The sequence below is a fragment of the Scyliorhinus torazame genome, chromosome 26 (genome assembly GCF_047496885.1).
Source record: "Scyliorhinus torazame isolate Kashiwa2021f chromosome 26, sScyTor2.1, whole genome shotgun sequence".
Lineage (NCBI taxonomy): Eukaryota > Metazoa > Chordata > Chondrichthyes > Carcharhiniformes > Scyliorhinidae > Scyliorhinus > Scyliorhinus torazame.
Window position 1 is genome coordinate 37,200,829 of NC_092732.1, and position 22,356 is coordinate 37,223,184.

The window sequence follows — 22,356 nt, forward strand, 5'->3', positions numbered from 1 at the left end:
ATCAGAAATGGCTGTCGCCGAGTACTCCGTATCCTCCACCCTCGGAATCAGCGCCCTGCTCATGACAAAAAAGTCAATCCGGGAGTAGGCCTTGTGGACGTGGGAGAAGAATGAAAATTCCCTGGCCCCCGGCCTCGCAAACCTCCATGGATCCACCCCACCCATCTGGTCCATGAACCCCCACAGCACCTTGGCCGCCGCTGGCCTCCTGCCCGTCCTAGACCGAGAGCGATCCAGTGCCGGGTCCAGCACAGTGTTGAAATCCCCCCCATAATCAGGCCCCCTGTCTCCAGGTCCGGAATCCGGCCCAGCATACGCCGCATGAACCCCGCATCGTCCCAATTCGGGGCATATACATTGACCAACACCACCCGCTCCCCCTGCAGCTTACCACTTACCATCACATACCTACCGCCATTGTCTGCCACGATGCTCGATGCCTCGAACGACACTCTCTTCCCCACCAAGATCGCCACCCCCCGATTTTGTGCATCCAAACCCGAATGAAACACCTGCCCTGCCCACCCCTTTCTCAACCTTACCTGATCCGCCACCCTCGGGTGCGTCTCCTGAAGCATGGCCACATCCGCCTTCAGCCCCTTCAGGTGCGCGAACACCCGGGCCCGCTTGACCGGCCCATTCAGTCCCCTTACATTCCAGGTTATCAGCCGGATCAGGGGGCTACTCACCCCTCTTCCCCCGCTGACTAGCCACAGCCCTTCCTAGGCCAGCCACGTGCCCGCGCCCCCCCCACACGGCCCATTCCCCTCAGCGGCAGACCCCCGCCCCGATCTCCTCTACCAACCCCAGCTCCCCCTTGGCCATTCCAGCAGCAACCCGGTCCCCCCCGAGCTGCATTGCTCCCCCTCATTGCACTCCCGTAAGTCAGCTGACTCCTGCTGACCCCGGCCACTCCTGCTGCTCCATCGACCCCTCTCCCCCCCCCAGTGTGGAACTTCCCCTCCCCCGCGGGGCCCCATCTCCCCTACCGACCATCAACCCCTCAAGCAGTTTACCCCCCCCCAAACGAGCCCGCCCGGTGCACCTAATCAAAACAATGCCCAATCAACCCCCAAAAAACAAAGAACCCCCCCCCTCGAAACACAGCCCAACAATCCCCAACCATCCCTCCACCGCGACCCCTCATCCCCGACCCTCAGTCTGAGTCCAGTTTTTCGGCCTGAACAAAGGCCCACGCCTCCTCCGGGGACTCGAAATAATGGTGTCGATCCTTATAGGTGACCCACAGACGCGCCGGCTGCAGCATCCCGAACTTCACCCCCTTCCTGTGCAGCACTGCCTTCGCCCGGTTGTAACCGGCCCTCTTCTTCGCCACCCCCGCGCTCCAATCCTGGTAGATCTGGACCTCCGCGTTCTCCCACCTGCTGCTCCGCTCCTCCTTGGCCCACCTTAACACACACTCTCGATCGGCAAACCGGAGGAACCGCACCAGCACCGCCCGCGGCGGCTCGCTGGGCTTGGGCCTCCTCGCCAGCACTCGGTGGGCCCCCTCCAGCTCCAAGGGCCCCTGAAAGGCCCCCGCTCCCATCAGCGAATTCAGCATGGTGCCCACGTAGGCCCCCACGTCCGATCCCTCCGGGAGACCCAGGATCCGCAGGTTCTTCCGCCTCGACCGGTTCTCCATCTCCTCGAACCTCGCCCGCCATTTCTTGTGGAGCGCCGCGTGCGCCTCCACCTTCACCGCCAGGCCCAGGATCTCTTCCTCGTTCTCCAAGACCTCCTGCTGGACCGCCGCCCCTTGGTCCGTCTGGGTCTCCAGCAGCTTATCGATTGAAGCCTTCATCGGCTCCAGCAGCTCTGCTTTCAGTTCCTTAAAACAGCGCTGGAGAAGCTCCTGCTGCTCTTGCGCCCACTGCCTCCACGCTGCCTGGTCTCCGCCCGCCGCCATCCTGGTCCTCCTCCCTCGCACCTTGCTTTGCTTCAATGCCACTTTTTAAATCGCCCCACTCCTGGTCCACTCCACACACTATCGGGGGAATGTCCCCTTCCCACACCTGAAACGTTGAACAAGCGCCGTTACGGGCCCTAAAAGAAGCCCAAAAGTCCGTTTTTAGCGGGAGGTGACGAACGTGCGACTCAGCTCCGCATAGCCGCAACCGGAACCTTGAGTAGAGTTTTTAAGGTGGCTCGTGTGTGTGGAGGCAGAAGGGGCTCATGTTGGCATCAGCGAGCGCGTGACATTCATTCTCTTCACGTTCCAGTTCCCCGATGAAACCTTGCGGAGCAGCGAACTCCTCAACATGATCGTCGCGGTCATCGACTCGGCACAGGTCAGTCCCGGGCATTAGGTGTCAGCTTCACCTGGTGTTGCGTGGGTGGTATGTCACATTCTTCACCGGCAAAACCGTACCCGTCCCCACCAGTACTGTGCCCAGTGTTATACAGTGACAGACCCGTCCCCACCAGTACTGTACCCCAGTGTTATACAGTGAAATCCCCATCCCCACCAGTACTGTAACCCAGTGTTATACAGTGACAGACCCGTCCCCACCAGTACTGTACCCCAGTGTTATACAGTGACAGATCCATCCGCACCAGTACTGTACCCCAGTATTATACAGTGACAGACCCGTCCCCACCAGTACTGTGCCCAGTGTTATACAGTGACAGACCCATCCCCACCAGTACTGTACCGCAGTGTTATACAGTGACAGATCCATCCGCACCAGTACTGTGCCCCAGTATTATACAGTGACAGACCCGTCCCCACCAGTACTGTGCCCAGTGTTATACAGTGACAGACCCGTCCCCACCAGTACTGTGCCCAGTGTTATACAGTGACAGACCCGTCCCCACCAGTACTGTACCCCAGTGTTATAGTGACAGACCTGTCCCCACCAGTACTGTACCCAGTGTTACACAGTGACAGACCCGTCCCCACCAGTACTGTACCCCAGTGTTATACAGTGATAGACCCGTCCCCACCAGTGCTGTACCCCAGTGTTATACAGTGACAGACCCATCCCCACCAGTACTGTACCCCAGTGTTATAGTGACAGAACTGTCCCCACCAGTACTGTACCCAGTGTTACACAGTGACAGATCCGTCCCCACCAGTACTGTACCCCAGTGTTATCCAGTGAAATCCCCATCCCCGCCAGTACTGTACCCCAGTATTATACAGTGGCAGACCTGTCCCCACCAGTACTGTACCCCAATGTTATACAGTGACAGACCCGTCCCCACCAGTACTGTACCCCAGTGTTATACAGTGACAGACACGTCCCCACCAGTACTGTACCCCAATGTTATATAGTGATAGACCCTTCCCCACCAGTACTGTACCCCAGTGTTATATAGTGATAGACCCGTCCCCACCAGTACTGTACCCCAGTGTTATACAACGACAGAGCCGTCCCCACCAGTACTGTACCCCAGTGTTATACAGAGACAGACCAGTCCCCACTTGTACTGTACCCCAGTGTTATACAGTGAAATCCCCATCCCCACCAGTACTGTACCCCAGTATTATACAGTGACAGACCCGTCCCCACCAATACTGTACCCCAGTGTTATACAACGACAGAGCCGTCCCCACCAGTACTGTACCCCAGTGTTATACAGAGACAGACCAGTCCCCACTTGTACTGTACCCCAGTGTTATACAGTGAAATCCCCATCCCCACCAGTACTGTACCCCAGTATTATACAGTGACAGACCCATACCCACCAGTACTGTACCCCAGTGTTACACAGTGACAGACCCGTCCCCACCAGTACTGTACCCCAGTGTTATACAGTAAAATCCCCAACCCACCAGTACTGTACCCCAGTGTTACACAGTGACAGACCCGTCCCCACCAGTACTGTACCCCAGTGTTATCCAGTGAAATCCCCATCCCCGCCAGTACTGTACCCCAGTATTATACAGTGACAGACCCGTCCCCACCAGTACTGTACCCCAGTGTTATACAGTGGCAGACCTGTCCCCACCAGTACTGTACCCCAATGTTATCCAGTGACAGACCCATCCCAACCAGTACTGTACCCCAGTGTTATACAGTGACAGACCCGTCCCCACCAGTACTGTACCCCAGTGTTATACAGTGACAGACACGTCCCCACCAGTACTGTACCCCAATGTTATATAGTGATAGACCCGTCCCCACCAGTACTGTACCCCAGTGTTATACAGTGACAGACATGTCCCCACCAGTACTGTACCCCAATGTTATATAGTGATAGACCCGTCCCCACCAGTACTGTACCCCAGTGTTATTCAGTGACAGACCCGTCCCCACCAGTACAGTACCCCAGTGTTATACAGTGACAGACCCGTCCCCACCAGTACTGTACCCCAGTGTTATACAGTGACAGACCCGTCCCCACCAGTACTGTACCCCAGTGTTACTCAGTGACAGACCCGTCCCCACCAGTACTCTGCCCCAGTGTTATACAGTGACAGACCCGTCCCCACCAGTATGGTACCCCAGTGTTATACTTATACAGACCCGTCCACACCAGTACTGTACCCCAGTGTTATACAGTGACAGACCCGTCCCCACCAGTACTGTAACCCAGTGTTATACAGTGACAGACCCGTCCCCACCAGTACTGTACCCCAGTGTTATACAGTGACACACGTCCCCACCAGTACTGTGCCCAGTGTTATACAGTGACAGATCCGTCCCCACCAGTACTGTACCCCAGTGTTATACAGCGACAGACCCGTCCCCACCAGTACTGTGCCCAGTGTTATAGTGACAGACCCGTCCCCACCAGTACTATACCCCAGTGTTATACAGTGACAGACCCACCCCCACCAGTACTGTACCCCAGTGTTATACAGTGACAGACCCCTCCCCACCAGTACTGTACCCCAGTGTTATACAGTGACAGACCCGTCCCCACCAGTACTGTACCCCAGTGTTATACAGTGTCAGACCCGTCCCCACCAGTACTGTACCCCAGTGTTATGCAGTGACAGACTCGTGCCCACCAGTACTGTACCCCAGTGTTATACAGTGACAGACCCGTCCCCACCAGTACTGTACCCCAGTGTTATACAGTGACAGACTCGTGCCCACCAGTACTGTACCCCAGTGTTATACAGTGACAGACCCGTCCCCACCAGTACTGTACCCCAGTGTTATACAGTGACAGACCCGTCCCCACCAGTACTGTACCCCAGTGTTATACAGCGACAGACCCGTCCCCACCAGTACTGTACCCCAGTGTTATACACGAAAGACTCGTGCCCACCAGTACTGTACCCCAGTGTTATACACGACAGACTCGTGCCCACCAGTACTGTACCACAGTGTTATACACGACAGACTCGTGCCCACCAGTACTGTACCCCAGTGTTATACACGACAGACTCGTGCCCACCAGTACTGTACCCCAGTGTTATACAGTGACAGACCCGTCCCCACCAGTACTGTACCCCAGTGTTATACACGACAGACCCGTCCCCACCAGTACTGTACCCCAGTGTTATACACGACAGACTCGTGCCCACCAGTACTGTACCCCAGTGTTATACACGACAGACTCGTGCCCACCAGTACTGTACCCCAGTGTTATACAGTGACAGACCCGTCCCCACCAGTACTGTACCCCAGTGTTATACACGACAGACTCGTGCCCACCAGTACTGTACCCCAGTGTTATACACGACAGACTCGTGCCCACCAGTACTGTACCGCAGTGTTATACAGTGACAGACCCGTCCCCACCAGTACTGTACCCCAGTGTTATACACAACAGACTCGTGCCCACCAGTACTGTACCCCAGTGTTATACACGACAGACTCGTGCCCACCAGTACTGTACCGCAGTGTTATACAGTGACAGACCCGTCCCCACCAGTACTGTACCCCAGTGTTATACACGACAGACTCGTGCCCACCAGTACTGTACCCCAGTGTTATACACTACAGACTCGTGCCCACCAGTACTGTACCCCAGTGTTATACAGTGACAGACCCGTCCCCACCAGTACTGTACCCCAGTGTTACACAGTGACAGACCCGTCCCCACCAGTACTGTACCCCAGTGTTATACAGTGACAGACCCGTCCCCACCAGTACTGTACCCCAGTGTTATACACGACAGACTCGTGCCCACCAGTACTGTACCCCAGTGCTATACAGTGACAGACCCGTCCCCACCAGTACTGTATCCCAGTGTTATACAGTGACAGACCCGCCCCCACCAGCACTGTACCCCAATGTTATACAGTGACAGACCCGTCCCCACCAGTACTGTACCCCAGTGTTACACAGTGACAGACCCGTCCCCACCAGTACTGTACCCCAGTGTTATACAGTGACAGACCCGTCCCCACCAGTACTGTACCCCAGTGGTATACACGACAGACTCGTGCACACCAGTACTGTACCCCAGTATTATAGTGACAGACCCGTCCCCACCAGTACTGTACCCCAGTGTTATACAGTGACAGACCCGTCCCCACCAGTACTATACCCTAGTGTTATACAGTGACAGACCCGTCCCCACCAGTACTGTACCCCAGTGTTATACAGTGACGGACCCGTCCCCACCAGTACTGTACCCCAGTGTTATACAGTGACAGGCCCGTCCCCACCAGTACTGTACCCCAGTGTTATACACGACAGACTCGTCCCCACCAGTACTGTATCCCAGTGTTATACAGTGACAGACCCGTCCCCACCAGTACTGTGCCCAGTGTTATACACGACAGACCCGTCCCCACCAGTACTGTACCCCAGTGTTATACAGTGACAGACCCGTCCCCACCAGTACTGTACCCCAGTGTTACACAGTGACAGACCCGTCCCCACCAGTACTGTACCCCAGTGTTATACAGTGACAGACCCGTCCCCACCAGTACTGTATCCCAGTGTTACACAGTGACAGACCCGTCCCCACCAGTACTGTACCCCAGTGTTACACAGTGACAGACCCGTCCCCACCAGTACTGAACCCCAGTGTTATACAGTGACAGACCTGTCCCCACCAGTACTGTACCCCAGTGTTATACAGCGACAGGCCCGTCCCCACCAGTACTGTACCCCAGTGTTATACAGTGACAGGCCCGTCCCCACCAGTACTGTACCCCAGTGTTATACAGTGACAGACCCGTCCCCACCAGTACTGAACCCCAGTGTTATACAGCGACAGACCCGTCCCCACCAGTACTGTACCCCAATGTTATATAGTGATAGACCCGTCCCCACCAGTACTGTACCCCAGTGTTATACAGTGACGGACCCGTCCCCACCAGTACTGTACCCCAATGTTATATAGTGATAGACCCGTCCCCACCAGTACTGTACCCCAGTGTTATACAGTGACGGACCCGTCCCCACCAGTACTGTACCCCAGTGTTATACAGTGACAGACCCGTCCCCACCAGTACTGTACCCCAGTGTTATACACGACAGACTCGTCCCCACCAGTACTGTATCCCAGTGTTATACAGTGACAGACCCGTCCCCACCAGTACTGTGCCCAGTGTTATACACGACAGACCCGTCCCCACCAGTCCTGTACCCCAGTGTTACACAGTGACAGACCCGTCCCCACCAGTACTGTACCCCAGTGTTGTACAGTGACAGACCCATCCCCACCAGTCCTGTACCCCAGTGTTACACAGTGACAGACCCGTCCCCACCAGCACTGTACCCCAGTGTTATACAGTGAGAGACCCGTCCCCACCAGTACTGTATCCCAGTGTTACACAGTGACAGACCCGTCCCCACCAGTACTGTACCCCAGTGTTATACAGTGACAGACCCGTCCTCACCAGTACTGTACCCCAGTGTTACACAGTGACAGACCCGTCCCCACCAGTACTGTACCCCAGTGTTACACAGTGACAGACCCGTCCCCACCAGTACTGAACCCCAGTGTTATACAGTGACAGACCCGTCCCCACCAGTACTGTACCCCAGTGTTATACAGTGACAGACCTGTCCCCACCAGTACTGTACCCCAGTGTTATACAGTGACAGACCCGTCCCCACCAGTACTGAACCCCAGTGTTATACAGTGACAGACCCGTCCCCACCAGTACTGTACCCCAGTGTTATACAGTGACAGACCCGTCCCCACCAGTACTGTACCCCAGTGTTATACAGTGACAGACCCGTCCCCACCAGTACTGTACCCCAGTGTTATACAGTGACAGACCCGTCCCCACCAGTACTGTACCCCAGTGTTATACAGTGACAGACCCGTCCTCACCAGTACTGTACCCCAGTGTTACACAGTGACAGACCCGTCCCCACCAGTACTGTACCCCAGTGTTACACAGTGACAGACCCGTCCCCACCAGTACTGAACCCCAGTGTTATACAGTGACAGACCCGTCCCTACCAGTACTGTACCCCAGTGTTATACAGTGACAGACCTGTCCCCACCAGTACTGTACCCCAGTGTTATACAGTGACAGACCCCTCCCCACCAGTACTGTACCCCAGTGTTATACAGTGACAGACCCGTCCCCACCAGTACTGTACCCCAGTGTTATACAGTGTCAGACCCGTCCCCACCAGTACTGTACCCCAGTGTTATGCAGTGACAGACTCGTGCCCACCAGTACTGTACCCCAGTGTTATACAGTGACAGACCCGTCCCCACCAGTACTGTACCCCAGTGTTATACAGTGACAGACTCGTGCCCACCAGTACTGTACCCCAGTGTTATACAGTGACAGACCCGTCCCCACCAGTACTGTACCCCAGTGTTATACAGTGACAGACCCGTCCCCACCAGTACTGTACCCCAGTGTTATACAGCGACAGACCCGTCCCCACCAGTACTGTACCCCAGTGTTATACACGAAAGACTCGTGCCCACCAGTACTGTACCCCAGTGTTATACACGACAGACTCGTGCCCACCAGTACTGTACCACAGTGTTATACACGACAGACTCGTGCCCACCAGTACTGTACCCCAGTGTTATACACGACAGACTCGTGCCCACCAGTACTGTACCCCAGTGTTATACAGTGACAGACCCGTCCCCACCAGTACTGTACCCCAGTGTTATACACGACAGACCCGTCCCCACCAGTACTGTACCCCAGTGTTATACACGACAGACTCGTGCCCACCAGTACTGTACCCCAGTGTTATACACGACAGACTCGTGCCCACCAGTACTGTACCCCAGTGTTATACAGTGACAGACCCGTCCCCACCAGTACTGTACCCCAGTGTTATACACGACAGACTCGTGCCCACCAGTACTGTACCCCAGTGTTATACACGACAGACTCGTGCCCACCAGTACTGTACCGCAGTGTTATACAGTGACAGACCCGTCCCCACCAGTACTGTACCCCAGTGTTATACACAACAGACTCGTGCCCACCAGTACTGTACCCCAGTGTTATACACGACAGACTCGTGCCCACCAGTACTGTACCGCAGTGTTATACAGTGACAGACCCGTCCCCACCAGTACTGTACCCCAGTGTTATACACGACAGACTCGTGCCCACCAGTACTGTACCCCAGTGTTATACACTACAGACTCGTGCCCACCAGTACTGTACCCCAGTGTTATACAGTGACAGACCCGTCCCCACCAGTACTGTACCCCAGTGTTACACAGTGACAGACCCGTCCCCACCAGTACTGTACCCCAGTGTTATACAGTGACAGACCCGTCCCCACCAGTACTGTACCCCAGTGTTATACACGACAGACTCGTGCCCACCAGTACTGTACCCCAGTGCTATACAGTGACAGACCCGTCCCCACCAGTACTGTATCCCAGTGTTATACAGTGACAGACCCGCCCCCACCAGCACTGTACCCCAATGTTATACAGTGACAGACCCGTCCCCACCAGTACTGTACCCCAGTGTTACACAGTGACAGACCCGTCCCCACCAGTACTGTACCCCAGTGTTATACAGTGACAGACCCGTCCCCACCAGTACTGTACCCCAGTGGTATACACGACAGACTCGTGCACACCAGTACTGTACCCCAGTATTATAGTGACAGACCCGTCCCCACCAGTACTGTACCCCAGTGTTATACAGTGACAGACCCGTCCCCACCAGTACTATACCCTAGTGTTATACAGTGACAGACCCGTCCCCACCAGTACTGTACCCCAGTGTTATACAGTGACGGACCCGTCCCCACCAGTACTGTACCCCAGTGTTATACAGTGACAGGCCCGTCCCCACCAGTACTGTACCCCAGTGTTATACACGACAGACTCGTCCCCACCAGTACTGTATCCCAGTGTTATACAGTGACAGACCCGTCCCCACCAGTACTGTGCCCAGTGTTATACACGACAGACCCGTCCCCACCAGTACTGTACCCCAGTGTTATACAGTGACAGACCCGTCCCCACCAGTACTGTACCCCAGTGTTACACAGTGACAGACCCGTCCCCACCAGTACTGTACCCCAGTGTTATACAGTGACAGACCCGTCCCCACCAGTACTGTATCCCAGTGTTACACAGTGACAGACCCGTCCCCACCAGTACTGTACCCCAGTGTTACACAGTGACAGACCCGTCCCCACCAGTACTGAACCCCAGTGTTATACAGTGACAGACCTGTCCCCACCAGTACTGTACCCCAGTGTTATACAGCGACAGGCCCGTCCCCACCAGTACTGTACCCCAGTGTTATACAGTGACAGGCCCGTCCCCACCAGTACTGTACCCCAGTGTTATACAGTGACAGACCCGTCCCCACCAGTACTGAACCCCAGTGTTATACAGCGACAGACCCGTCCCCACCAGTACTGTACCCCAATGTTATATAGTGATAGACCCGTCCCCACCAGTACTGTACCCCAGTGTTATACAGTGACGGACCCGTCCCCACCAGTACTGTACCCCAATGTTATATAGTGATAGACCCGTCCCCACCAGTACTGTACCCCAGTGTTATACAGTGACGGACCCGTCCCCACCAGTACTGTACCCCAGTGTTATACAGTGACAGACCCGTCCCCACCAGTACTGTACCCCAGTGTTATACACGACAGACTCGTCCCCACCAGTACTGTATCCCAGTGTTATACAGTGACAGACCCGTCCCCACCAGTACTGTGCCCAGTGTTATACACGACAGACCCGTCCCCACCAGTCCTGTACCCCAGTGTTACACAGTGACAGACCCGTCCCCACCAGTACTGTACCCCAGTGTTGTACAGTGACAGACCCATCCCCACCAGTCCTGTACCCCAGTGTTACACAGTGACAGACCCGTCCCCACCAGCACTGTACCCCAGTGTTATACAGTGAGAGACCCGTCCCCACCAGTACTGTATCCCAGTGTTACACAGTGACAGACCCGTCCCCACCAGTACTGTACCCCAGTGTTATACAGTGACAGACCCGTCCTCACCAGTACTGTACCCCAGTGTTACACAGTGACAGACCCGTCCCCACCAGTACTGTACCCCAGTGTTACACAGTGACAGACCCGTCCCCACCAGTACTGAACCCCAGTGTTATACAGTGACAGACCCGTCCCCACCAGTACTGTACCCCAGTGTTATACAGTGACAGACCTGTCCCCACCAGTACTGTACCCCAGTGTTATACAGTGACAGACCCGTCCCCACCAGTACTGAACCCCAGTGTTATACAGTGACAGACCCGTCCCCACCAGTACTGTACCCCAGTGTTATACAGTGACAGACCCGTCCCCACCAGTACTGTACCCCAGTGTTATACAGTGACAGACCCGTCCCCACCAGTACTGTACCCCAGTGTTATACAGTGACAGACCCGTCCCCACCAGTACTGTACCCCAGTGTTATACAGTGACAGACCCGTCCTCACCAGTACTGTACCCCAGTGTTACACAGTGACAGACCCGTCCCCACCAGTACTGTACCCCAGTGTTACACAGTGACAGACCCGTCCCCACCAGTACTGAACCCCAGTGTTATACAGTGACAGACCCGTCCCTACCAGTACTGTACCCCAGTGTTATACAGTGACAGACCTGTCCCCACCAGTACTGTACCCCAGTGTTATACAGTGACAGACCCGTCCCCACCAGTACTGAACCCCAGTGTTATACAGTGACAGACCCGTCCCCACCAGTACTGTACCCCAGTGTTATGCAGTGACAGACTCGTGCCCACCAGTACTGTACCCCAGTGTTATACAGTGACAGACCCGTCCCCACCAGTACTGTACCCCAGTGTTATACAGTGACAGACTCGTGCCCACCAGTACTGTACCCCAGTGTTATACAGTGACAGACCCGTCCCCACCAGTACTGTACCCCAGTGTTATACACGACAGACCCGTCCCCACCAGTACTGTACCCCAGTGTTATACACAACAGACTCGTGCCCACCAGTACTGTACCCCAGTGTTATACACGACAGACTCGTGCCCACCAGTACTGTACCCCAGTGCTATACAGTGACAGACCCGTCCCCACCAGTACTGTATCCCAGTGTTATACAGTGACAGACCCGCCCCCACCAGCACTGTACCCCAATGTTATACAGTGACAGACCCGTCCCCACCAGTACTGTACCCCAGTGTTACACAGTGACAGACCCGTCCCCACCAGTACTGTACCCCAGTGTTATACAGTGACAGACCCGTCCCCACCAGTACTGTACCCCAGTGGTATACACGACAGACTCGTGCACACCAGTACTGTACCCCAGTATTATAGTGACAGACCCGTCCCCACCAGTACTGTACCCCAGTGTTATACAGTGACAGACCCGTCCCCACCAGTACTATACCCTAGTGTTATACAGTGACAGACCCGTCCCCACCAGTACTGTACCCCAGTGTTATACAGTGACGGACCCGTCCCCACCAGTACTGTACCCCAGTGTTATACAGTGACAGGCCCGTCCCCACCAGTACTGTACCCCAGTGTTATACACGACAGACTCGTCCCCACCAGTACTGTATCCCAGTGTTATACAGTGACAGACCCGTCCCCACCAGTACTGTGCCCAGTGTTATACACGACAGACCCGTCCCCACCAGTACTGTACCCCAGTGTTATACAGTGACAGACCCGTCCCCACCAGTACTGTACCCCAGTGTTACACAGTGACAGACCCGTCCCCACCAGTACTGTACCCCAGTGTTATACAGTGACAGACCCGTCCCCACCAGTACTGTATCCCAGTGTTACACAGTGACAGACCCGTCCCCACCAGTACTGTACCCCAGTGTTACACAGTGACAGACCCGTCCCCACCAGTACTGAACCCCAGTGTTATACAGTGACAGACCTGTCCCCACCAGTACTGTACCCCAGTGTTATACAGCGACAGGCCCGTCCCCACCAGTACTGTACCCCAGTGTTATACAGTGACAGGCCCGTCCCCACCAGTACTGTACCCCAGTGTTATACAGTGACAGACCCGTCCCCACCAGTACTGAACCCCAGTGTTATACAGCGACAGACCCGTCCCCACCAGTACTGTACCCCAATGTTATATAGTGATAGACCCGTCCCCACCAGTACTGTACCCCAGTGTTATACAGTGACGGACCCGTCCCCACCAGTACTGTACCCCAATGTTATATAGTGATAGACCCGTCCCCACCAGTACTGTACCCCAGTGTTATACAGTGACGGACCCGTCCCCACCAGTACTGTACCCCAGTGTTATACAGTGACAGACCCGTCCCCACCAGTACTGTACCCCAGTGTTATACACGACAGACTCGTCCCCACCAGTACTGTATCCCAGTGTTATACAGTGACAGACCCGTCCCCACCAGTACTGTGCCCAGTGTTATACACGACAGACCCGTCCCCACCAGTCCTGTACCCCAGTGTTACACAGTGACAGACCCGTCCCCACCAGTACTGTACCCCAGTGTTGTACAGTGACAGACCCATCCCCACCAGTCCTGTACCCCAGTGTTACACAGTGACAGACCCGTCCCCACCAGCACTGTACCCCAGTGTTATACAGTGAGAGACCCGTCCCCACCAGTACTGTATCCCAGTGTTACACAGTGACAGACCCGTCCCCACCAGTACTGTACCCCAGTGTTATACAGTGACAGACCCGTCCTCACCAGTACTGTACCCCAGTGTTACACAGTGACAGACCCGTCCCCACCAGTACTGTACCCCAGTGTTACACAGTGACAGACCCGTCCCCACCAGTACTGAACCCCAGTGTTATACAGTGACAGACCCGTCCCCACCAGTACTGTACCCCAGTGTTATACAGTGACAGACCTGTCCCCACCAGTACTGTACCCCAGTGTTATACAGTGACAGACCCGTCCCCACCAGTACTGAACCCCAGTGTTATACAGTGACAGACCCGTCCCCACCAGTACTGTACCCCAGTGTTATACAGTGACAGACCCGTCCCCACCAGTACTGTACCCCAGTGTTATACAGTGACAGACCCGTCCCCACCAGTACTGTACCCCAGTGTTATACAGTGACAGACCCGTCCCCACCAGTACTGTACCCCAGTGTTATACAGTGACAGACCCGTCCTCACCAGTACTGTACCCCAGTGTTACACAGTGACAGACCCGTCCCCACCAGTACTGTACCCCAGTGTTACACAGTGACAGACCCGTCCCCACCAGTACTGAACCCCAGTGTTATACAGTGACAGACCCGTCCCTACCAGTACTGTACCCCAGTGTTATACAGTGACAGACCTGTCCCCACCAGTACTGTACCCCAGTGTTATACAGTGACAGACCCGTCCCCACCAGTACTGAACCCCAGTGTTATACAGTGACAGACCCGTCCCCACCAGTACTGTACCCCAGTGTTATGCAGTGACAGACTCGTGCCCACCAGTACTGTACCCCAGTGTTATACAGTGACAGACCCGTCCCCACCAGTACTGTACCCCAGTGTTATACAGTGACAGACTCGTGCCCACCAGTACTGTACCCCAGTGTTATACAGTGACAGACCCGTCCCCACCAGTACTGTACCCCAGTGTTATACACGACAGACCCGTCCCCACCAGTACTGTACCCCAGTGTTATACACAACAGACTCGTGCCCACCAGTACTGTACCCCAGTGTTATACACGACAGACTCGTGCCCGCCAGTACTGTACCCCAGTGTTATACAGTGACAGACCCGTCCCCACCAGTACTGTACCCCAGTGTTATACACGACAGACTCGTGCCCACCAGTACTGTACCCCAGTGTTATACACGACAGACTCGTGCCCACCAGTACTGTACCGCAGTGTTATACAGTGACAGACCCGTCCCCACCAGTACTGTACCCCAGTGTTATACACGACAGACTCGTGCCCACCAGTACTGTACCCCAGTGTTATACACGACAGACTCGTGCCCACCAGTACTGTACCGCAGTGTTATACAGTGACAGACCCGTCCCCACCAGTACTGTACCCCAGTGTTATACACGACAGACTCGTGCCCACCAGTACTGTACCCCAGTGTTATACACGACAGACTCGTGCCCACCAGTACTGTACCCCAGTGCTATACAGTGACAGACCCGTCCCCACCAGTACTGTATCCCAGTGTTATACAGTGACAGACCCGCCCCCACCAGCACTGTACCCCAGTGTTATACAGTGACAGACCCGTCCCCACCAGTACTGTACCCCAGTGTTACACAGTGACAGACCCGTCCCCACCAGTACTGTACCCCAGTGTTATACAGTGACAGACCCGTCCCCACCAGTACTGTACCCCAGTGTTATACACGACAGACTCGTGCCCACCAGTACTGTACCCCAGTATTATAGTGACAGACCCGTCCCCACCAGTACTGTACCCCAGTGTTATACAGTGACAGACCCGTCCCCACCAGTACTATACCCCAGTGTTATACAGTGACAGACCCGTCCCCACCAGTACTGTACCCCAGTGTTATACAGTGACGGACCCGTCCCCACCAGTACTGTACCCCAGTGTTATACAGTGACAGACCCGTCCCCACCAGTACTGTACCCCAGTGTTATACAGTGACAGACCCATCCCCACCTGTACTGTACCCCAGTGTTATACAGTGACAGACCTGTCCCCACCAGTACTGAACCCCAGTGTTATACAGTGACAGATCCATCCGCACCAGTACTGTACCCCAGTGTTATACAGTGACAGACCCGTCCCCACCAGTACTGTACCCCAGTGTTATACAGTGACAGACCCGTCCCCACCTGTACTGTACCCCAGTGTTATACAGTGACAGACCCGTCCCCACCAGTACTGTACCCCAGTGTTACACAGTGACAGACCCGTCCCCACCAGTACTGTACCCCAGTGTTATACAGTGACAGACACGTCCCCACCAGTACTGTACCCCAGTGTTATACAGTGTCAGACCCGACCTCACCAGTACTGTACCCCAGTGTTATACAGCGACAGGCCCGTCCCCACCAGTACTGTACCCCAGTGTTATACAGTGACAGGCCCGTCCCCACCAGTACTGTACCCCAGTGTTATACAGTGACAGACCCGTCCCCACCAGTACTGAACCCCAGTGTTATACAGCGACAGACCCGTCCCCACCAGTACTGTACCCCAATGTTATATAGTGATAGACCCGTCCCCACCAGTACTGTACCCCAGTGTTATACAGTGACGGACCCGTCCCCACCAGTACTGTACCCCAATGTTATATAGTGATAGACCCGTCCCCACCAGTACTGTACCCCAGTGTTATACAGTGACGGACCCGTCCCCACCAGTACTGTACCCCAGTGTTATACAGTGACAGACCCGTCCCCACCAGTACTGTACCCCAGTGTTATACACGACAGACTCGTCCCCACCAGTACTGTATCCCAGTGTTATACAGTGACAGACCCGTCCCCACCAGTACTGTGCCCAGTGTTATACACGACAGACCCGTCCCCACCAGTCCTGTACCCCAGTGTTACACAGTGACAGACCCGTCCCCACCAGTACTGTACCCCAGTGTTGTACAGTGACAGACCCATCCCCACCAGTCCTGTACCCCAGTGTTACACAGTGACAGACCCGTCCCCACCAGCACTGTACCCCAGTGTTATACAGTGAGAGACCCGTCCCCACCAGTACTGTATCCCAGTGTTACACAGTGACAGACCCGTCCCCACCAGTACTGTACCCCAGTGTTATACAGTGACAGACCCGTCCTCACCAGTACTGTACCCCAGTGTTACACAGTGACAGACCCGTCCCCACCAGTACTGTACCCCAGTGTTACACAGTGACAGACCCGTCCCCACCAGTACTGAACCCCAGTGTTATACAGTGACAGACCCGTCCCCACCAGTACTGTACCCCAGTGTTATACAGTGACAGACCTGTCCCCACCAGTACTGTACCCCAGTGTTATACAGTGACAGACCCGTCCCCACCAGTACTGAACCCCAGTGTTATACAGTGACAGACCCGTCCCCACCAGTACTGTACCCCAGTGTTATACAGTGACAGACCCGTCCCCACCAGTACTGTACCCCAGTGTTATACAGTGACAGACCCGTCCCCACCAGTACTGTACCCCAGTGTTATACAGTGACAGACCCGTCCCCACCAGTACTGTACCCCAGTGTTATACAGTGACAGACCCGTCCTCACCAGTACTGTACCCCAGTGTTACACAGTGACAGACCCGTCCCCACCAGTACTGTACCCCAGTGTTACACAGTGACAGACCCGTCCCCACCAGTACTGAACCCCAGTGTTATACAGTGACAGACCCGTCCCTACCAGTACTGTACCCCAGTGTTATACAGTGACAGACCTGTCCCCACCAGTACTGTACCCCAGTGTTATACAGTGACAGACCCGTCCCCACCAGTACTGAACCCCAGTGTTATACAGTGACAGACCCGTCCCCACCAGTACTGTACCCCAGTGTTATGCAGTGACAGACTCGTGCCCACCAGTACTGTACCCCAGTGTTATACAGTGACAGACCCGTCCCCACCAGTACTGTACCCCAGTGTTATACAGTGACAGACTCGTGCCCACCAGTACTGTACCCCAGTGTTATACAGTGACAGACCCGTCCCCACCAGTACTCTACCCCAGTGTTATACACGACAGACCCGTCCCCACCAGTACTGTACCCCAGTGTTATACACAACAGACTCGTGCCCACCAGTACTGTACCCCAGTGTTATACACGACAGACTCGTGCCCGCCAGTACTGTACCCCAGTGTTATACAGTGACAGACCCGTCCCCACCAGTACTGTACCCCAGTGTTATACACGACAGACTCGTGCCCACCAGTACTGTACCCCAGTGTTATACACGACAGACTCGTGCCCACCAGTACTGTACCGCAGTGTTATACAGTGACAGACCCGTCCCCACCAGTACTGTACCCCAGTGTTATACACGACAGACTCGTGCCCACCAGTACTGTACCCCAGTGCTATACAGTGACAGACCCGTCCCCACCAGTACTGTATCCCAGTGTTATACAGTGACAGACCCGCCCCCACCAGCACTGTACCCCAGTGTTATACAGTGACAGACCCGTCCCCACCAGTACTGTACCCCAGTGTTACACAGTGACAGACCCGTCCCCACCAGTACTGTACCCCAGTGTTATACAGTGACAGACCCGTCCCCACCAGTACTGTACCCCAGTGTTATACACGACAGACTCGTGCCCACCAGTACTGTACCCCAGTATTATAGTGACAGACCCGTCCCCACCAGTACTGTACCCCAGTGTTATACAGTGACAGACCCGTCCCCACCAGTACTATACCCCAGTGTTATACAGTGACAGACCCGTCCCCACCAGTACTGTACCCCAGTGTTATACAGTGACGGACCCGTCCCCACCAGTACTGTACCCCAGTGTTATACAGTGACAGACCCGTCCCCACCAGTACTGTACCCCAGTGTTATACAGTGACAGACCCATCCCCACCTGTACTGTACCCCAGTGTTATACAGTGACAGACCTGTCCCCACCAGTACTGAACCCCAGTGTTATACAGTGACAGATCCATCCGCACCAGTACTGTACCCCAGTGTTATACAGTGACAGACCCGTCCCCACCAGTACTGTACCCCAGTGTTATACAGTGACAGACCCGTCCCCACCTGTACTGTACCCCAGTGTTATACAGTGACAGACCCGTCCCCACCAGTACTGTACCCCAGTGTTACACAGTGACAGACCCGTCCCCACCAGTACTGTACCCCAGTGTTATACAGTGACAGACACGTCCCCACCAGTACTGTACCCCAGTGTTATACAGTGTCAGACCCGACCTCACCAGTACTGTACCCCAGTGTTATACAGTGACAGACCCTTCCCCACCGGTACTGTACCCCAGTGTTATACAGTGACAGACCCGTCCCCACCAGCACTGTACCCCAGTGTTATAGTGACAGACCCGTCCCCACCAGTACTGTACCCCAGTGTTATACAGTGAGAGACACGTCCCCACCAGTACTGTGCCCAGTGTTATACAGCGACAGACCCGTCCCCACCAGTACTGTACCCCAGTGTTATAGTGATAGACCCGTCCCCACCAGTACTGTACCCCAGTGTTATACAGTGACAGACCCGTCCCCACCAGTACTGTACCCCAGTGTTATACAGTGACAGACCTGTCACCACCAGTACTGTACCCCAGTGTTATACAGTGACAGACCTGTCACCACCAGTACTGTACCCCAGTGTTATACAGTGACAGACCCGTCCCCACCAGTACTGTACCCCAGTGTTATACAGTGTCAGACCCGACCTCACCAGTACTGTACCCCAGTGTTATACAGTGACAGACCCTTCCCCACCGGTACTGTACTCCAGTGTTATACAGTGACAGACCCGTCCCCACCAGCACTGTACCCCAGTGTTATAGTGACAGACCCGTCCCCACCAGTACTGTACCCCAGTGTTATACAGTGACACACGTCCCCACCAGTACTGTGCCCAGTGTTATACAGTGACAGGCCCGTCCCCACCAGTACTGTACCCCAGTGTTATACAGTGACACACGTCCCCACCAGTACTGTACCCCAGTGTTATACAGCGACAGACCCGTCCCCACCAGTACTGTACCCCAGTGTTATAGTGATAGACCCGTCCCCACCAGTCCTGTACCCCAGTGTTATACAGTGACAGACCCGTCCCCACCAGTACTGTACCCCAGTGTTATACAGTGACAGACCTGTCACCACCAGTACTGTACCCCAGTGTTATACAGTGACAGACCCGTCCCCACCAGTACTGTACCCTAGTGTTATGCGACAACCGGTGAGACTTGGAACTGAGGTCTCAGGTTGGCCTTCCAAGTGAATGTAAAACATTCCCTGGCTCTTCTCCTGCTGTTGTTTGGATCCTCCGCTTCCAAACTGCATTGGATGCAGAGGCACTGAGAGGGTTAAATGCAAATACCTCTGAAGCTCAGCTCGGGAATACATGCTAGACCTGTCTGCATAGAAATGAGCAGAGGCACAGGGCCACTGTGTAGAATTGTTAATAAGCTGCTTGATAGTCAGTGCGGGTAGAGGTGTGGGATATTATCTCGCTCTTGACAGGCTGTTCAGATTTCCTGGCAAAGCCCTTCTCCGTCTGATCTCTGTCCAACCCCTTTCATTGTCCACAAGCATCCGTACCTGATCAGCACCGTGTTCTGTGTGACTGAGAAACGCCCCTCTGTGGGAAGATTGTGTGATGTGTGCGAGCGTCATTTGGTTCAGTGTTGCTGAAGGTAATCGCAACTGGCCAGGTGTGGCTCTTTGGAAATCCAGATTTGACTGCTTATTTTCTTGACCGGTGTCAAAATGCAAACGTGAACAGGCGGCAGGGTGGGTTAGCCCTGCTGCCTCACGGCGCCGAGGTCCCGGGTTCGATCCCGGCCCCGGCTCACTGTCCGTGTGGAGTTTGCACATTCTCCCCGCGTCTGCGTGGGTCTCTTCCACAGCCCAAAGATGTGGTTCGGTGGATTGGCCGCGCTGAATTGCCCCTTCATTGGGAAAAAAAATAATTGGGGACTCTAAATTTATATTTTTTTTAAATACAGATGTGAAATAGATACCATCATAGAACAGAGAACAGTCCAGCACAGTACAGGCCCTTCGGCCCACCATGTTGTGCCGACCATTTATCCTAATCTAAGATCAACCGAACCTACATCCCTTCAATTTACTGCTGTCCATGTGCCTGTCTAAGAGTCGCTTAAATGTCCCGAATGACTCTGACTCCACCACCTCTGCTGGCAGTGCATTCCACACACCCACCACTCTCTGTGTAAAGAACCTCTGACATCTCCCCTATACCTTCCTCCAATCACCTTAACATTATGTCCCCCTCGTGACAGCCATTTCCACCCTGGGGGAAAGTCTCTGGCTACCTTGTAACCCTCTCGAGCCGAGCCGGATCCTTGCTTCCTCAACCTTACGTAAGCTTCCTTCTCCCTCTTGACTAGAAGCTCCACTTCTCTTGTCATCCAAGGCTCCTTCACCTTCCCATTCCTTCCTCGTCTCAGTGGGACAAAACTATCCAGCACTCGCAGCAAGTGCCCCTTAAACAAACCCCACATTGCTGTTGTACATTTCCCCAAGAACAATTGCTCCCACTTTATGCTCCTCAGCTCCTGTCTAACAGCAGTATAATTTCCCCTCCCCCAATTAAATACCTTCCCATACTGTCTGTTCCTATCCCTCTCCGTGACTATGGTAAAGGTCAAGGAGTTGTGGTCACTGTCACCGAAATGCTCTCACACCGAGACATCTGACACCTGGCCTGGTTCGTTGCCGAGCACCAAGTCCAATATGGCCTACCCCATGTGGGCCCCAATTATCTTCTTGACACGGGTTACAACTGTACACAGTGCATCTTTTTTCGTACACCTGTAAGATTGTAGAGCAGAGCGCGCACATTTTTTTTGTTTGCCATCGTCAAGCGTTTCCGTGCCTTGGGCACTGCTGGTAGATGTTTGAATACAGCTGCTGGTGTCACTCGGGCTCTGCTGCGAGGCCCCACTTTGCCGAATAACCTGCTGGAGCTGAGAGGGTGCGGAGCGGCTTGAGGAAGGGGATTGCAGATCATTCAAGATCTCTCTGATTGGCAGAAAAGGCTCGAGGGGGGGTTAGATAACCCTCCTCCCCCTGTCCTTTTCATAGAATTTACAGTGCAGAAGGAGGCCATTCGGCCCATCGAGTCTGCACCGGCTCTTGGAAAGAGCACCCTACCCAAGGTCAACACCTCCACCCTATCCCCATAACACAGTAACCCCACCCCAACACTAAGGGCAATTTTTGGACACTAAGGGCAATTTATCACGGCCAATCCACCTAACCTGCACATTTTTGGACTGTGGGAGGAAACCGGAGCACCCGGAGGAAACCCACGCACACACGGGGGAGGACGTGCAGACTCCGCACAGACAGTGACCCAAGCCGGAATCGAACCTGGGACTCTGGAGCTGTGAAGCATTTGTGCTA

General features: G+C 54.7%; 1 protein-coding gene across 1 annotated transcript in view; it reads left to right on the forward strand.

Annotated features, from left to right (window-relative positions):
• Positions 1-22,356, forward strand: part of LOC140402880 (integrator complex subunit 3-like) — an 87,048-nt gene that overhangs the window by 32,054 nt on the left and 32,638 nt on the right. The window contains exon 9 of the mRNA XM_072490506.1: positions 2,223-2,291. Within this exon, the coding sequence (XP_072346607.1) occupies positions 2,223-2,291 (69 nt within the window). The remainder of the gene's footprint in view (positions 1-2,222; positions 2,292-22,356) is intronic.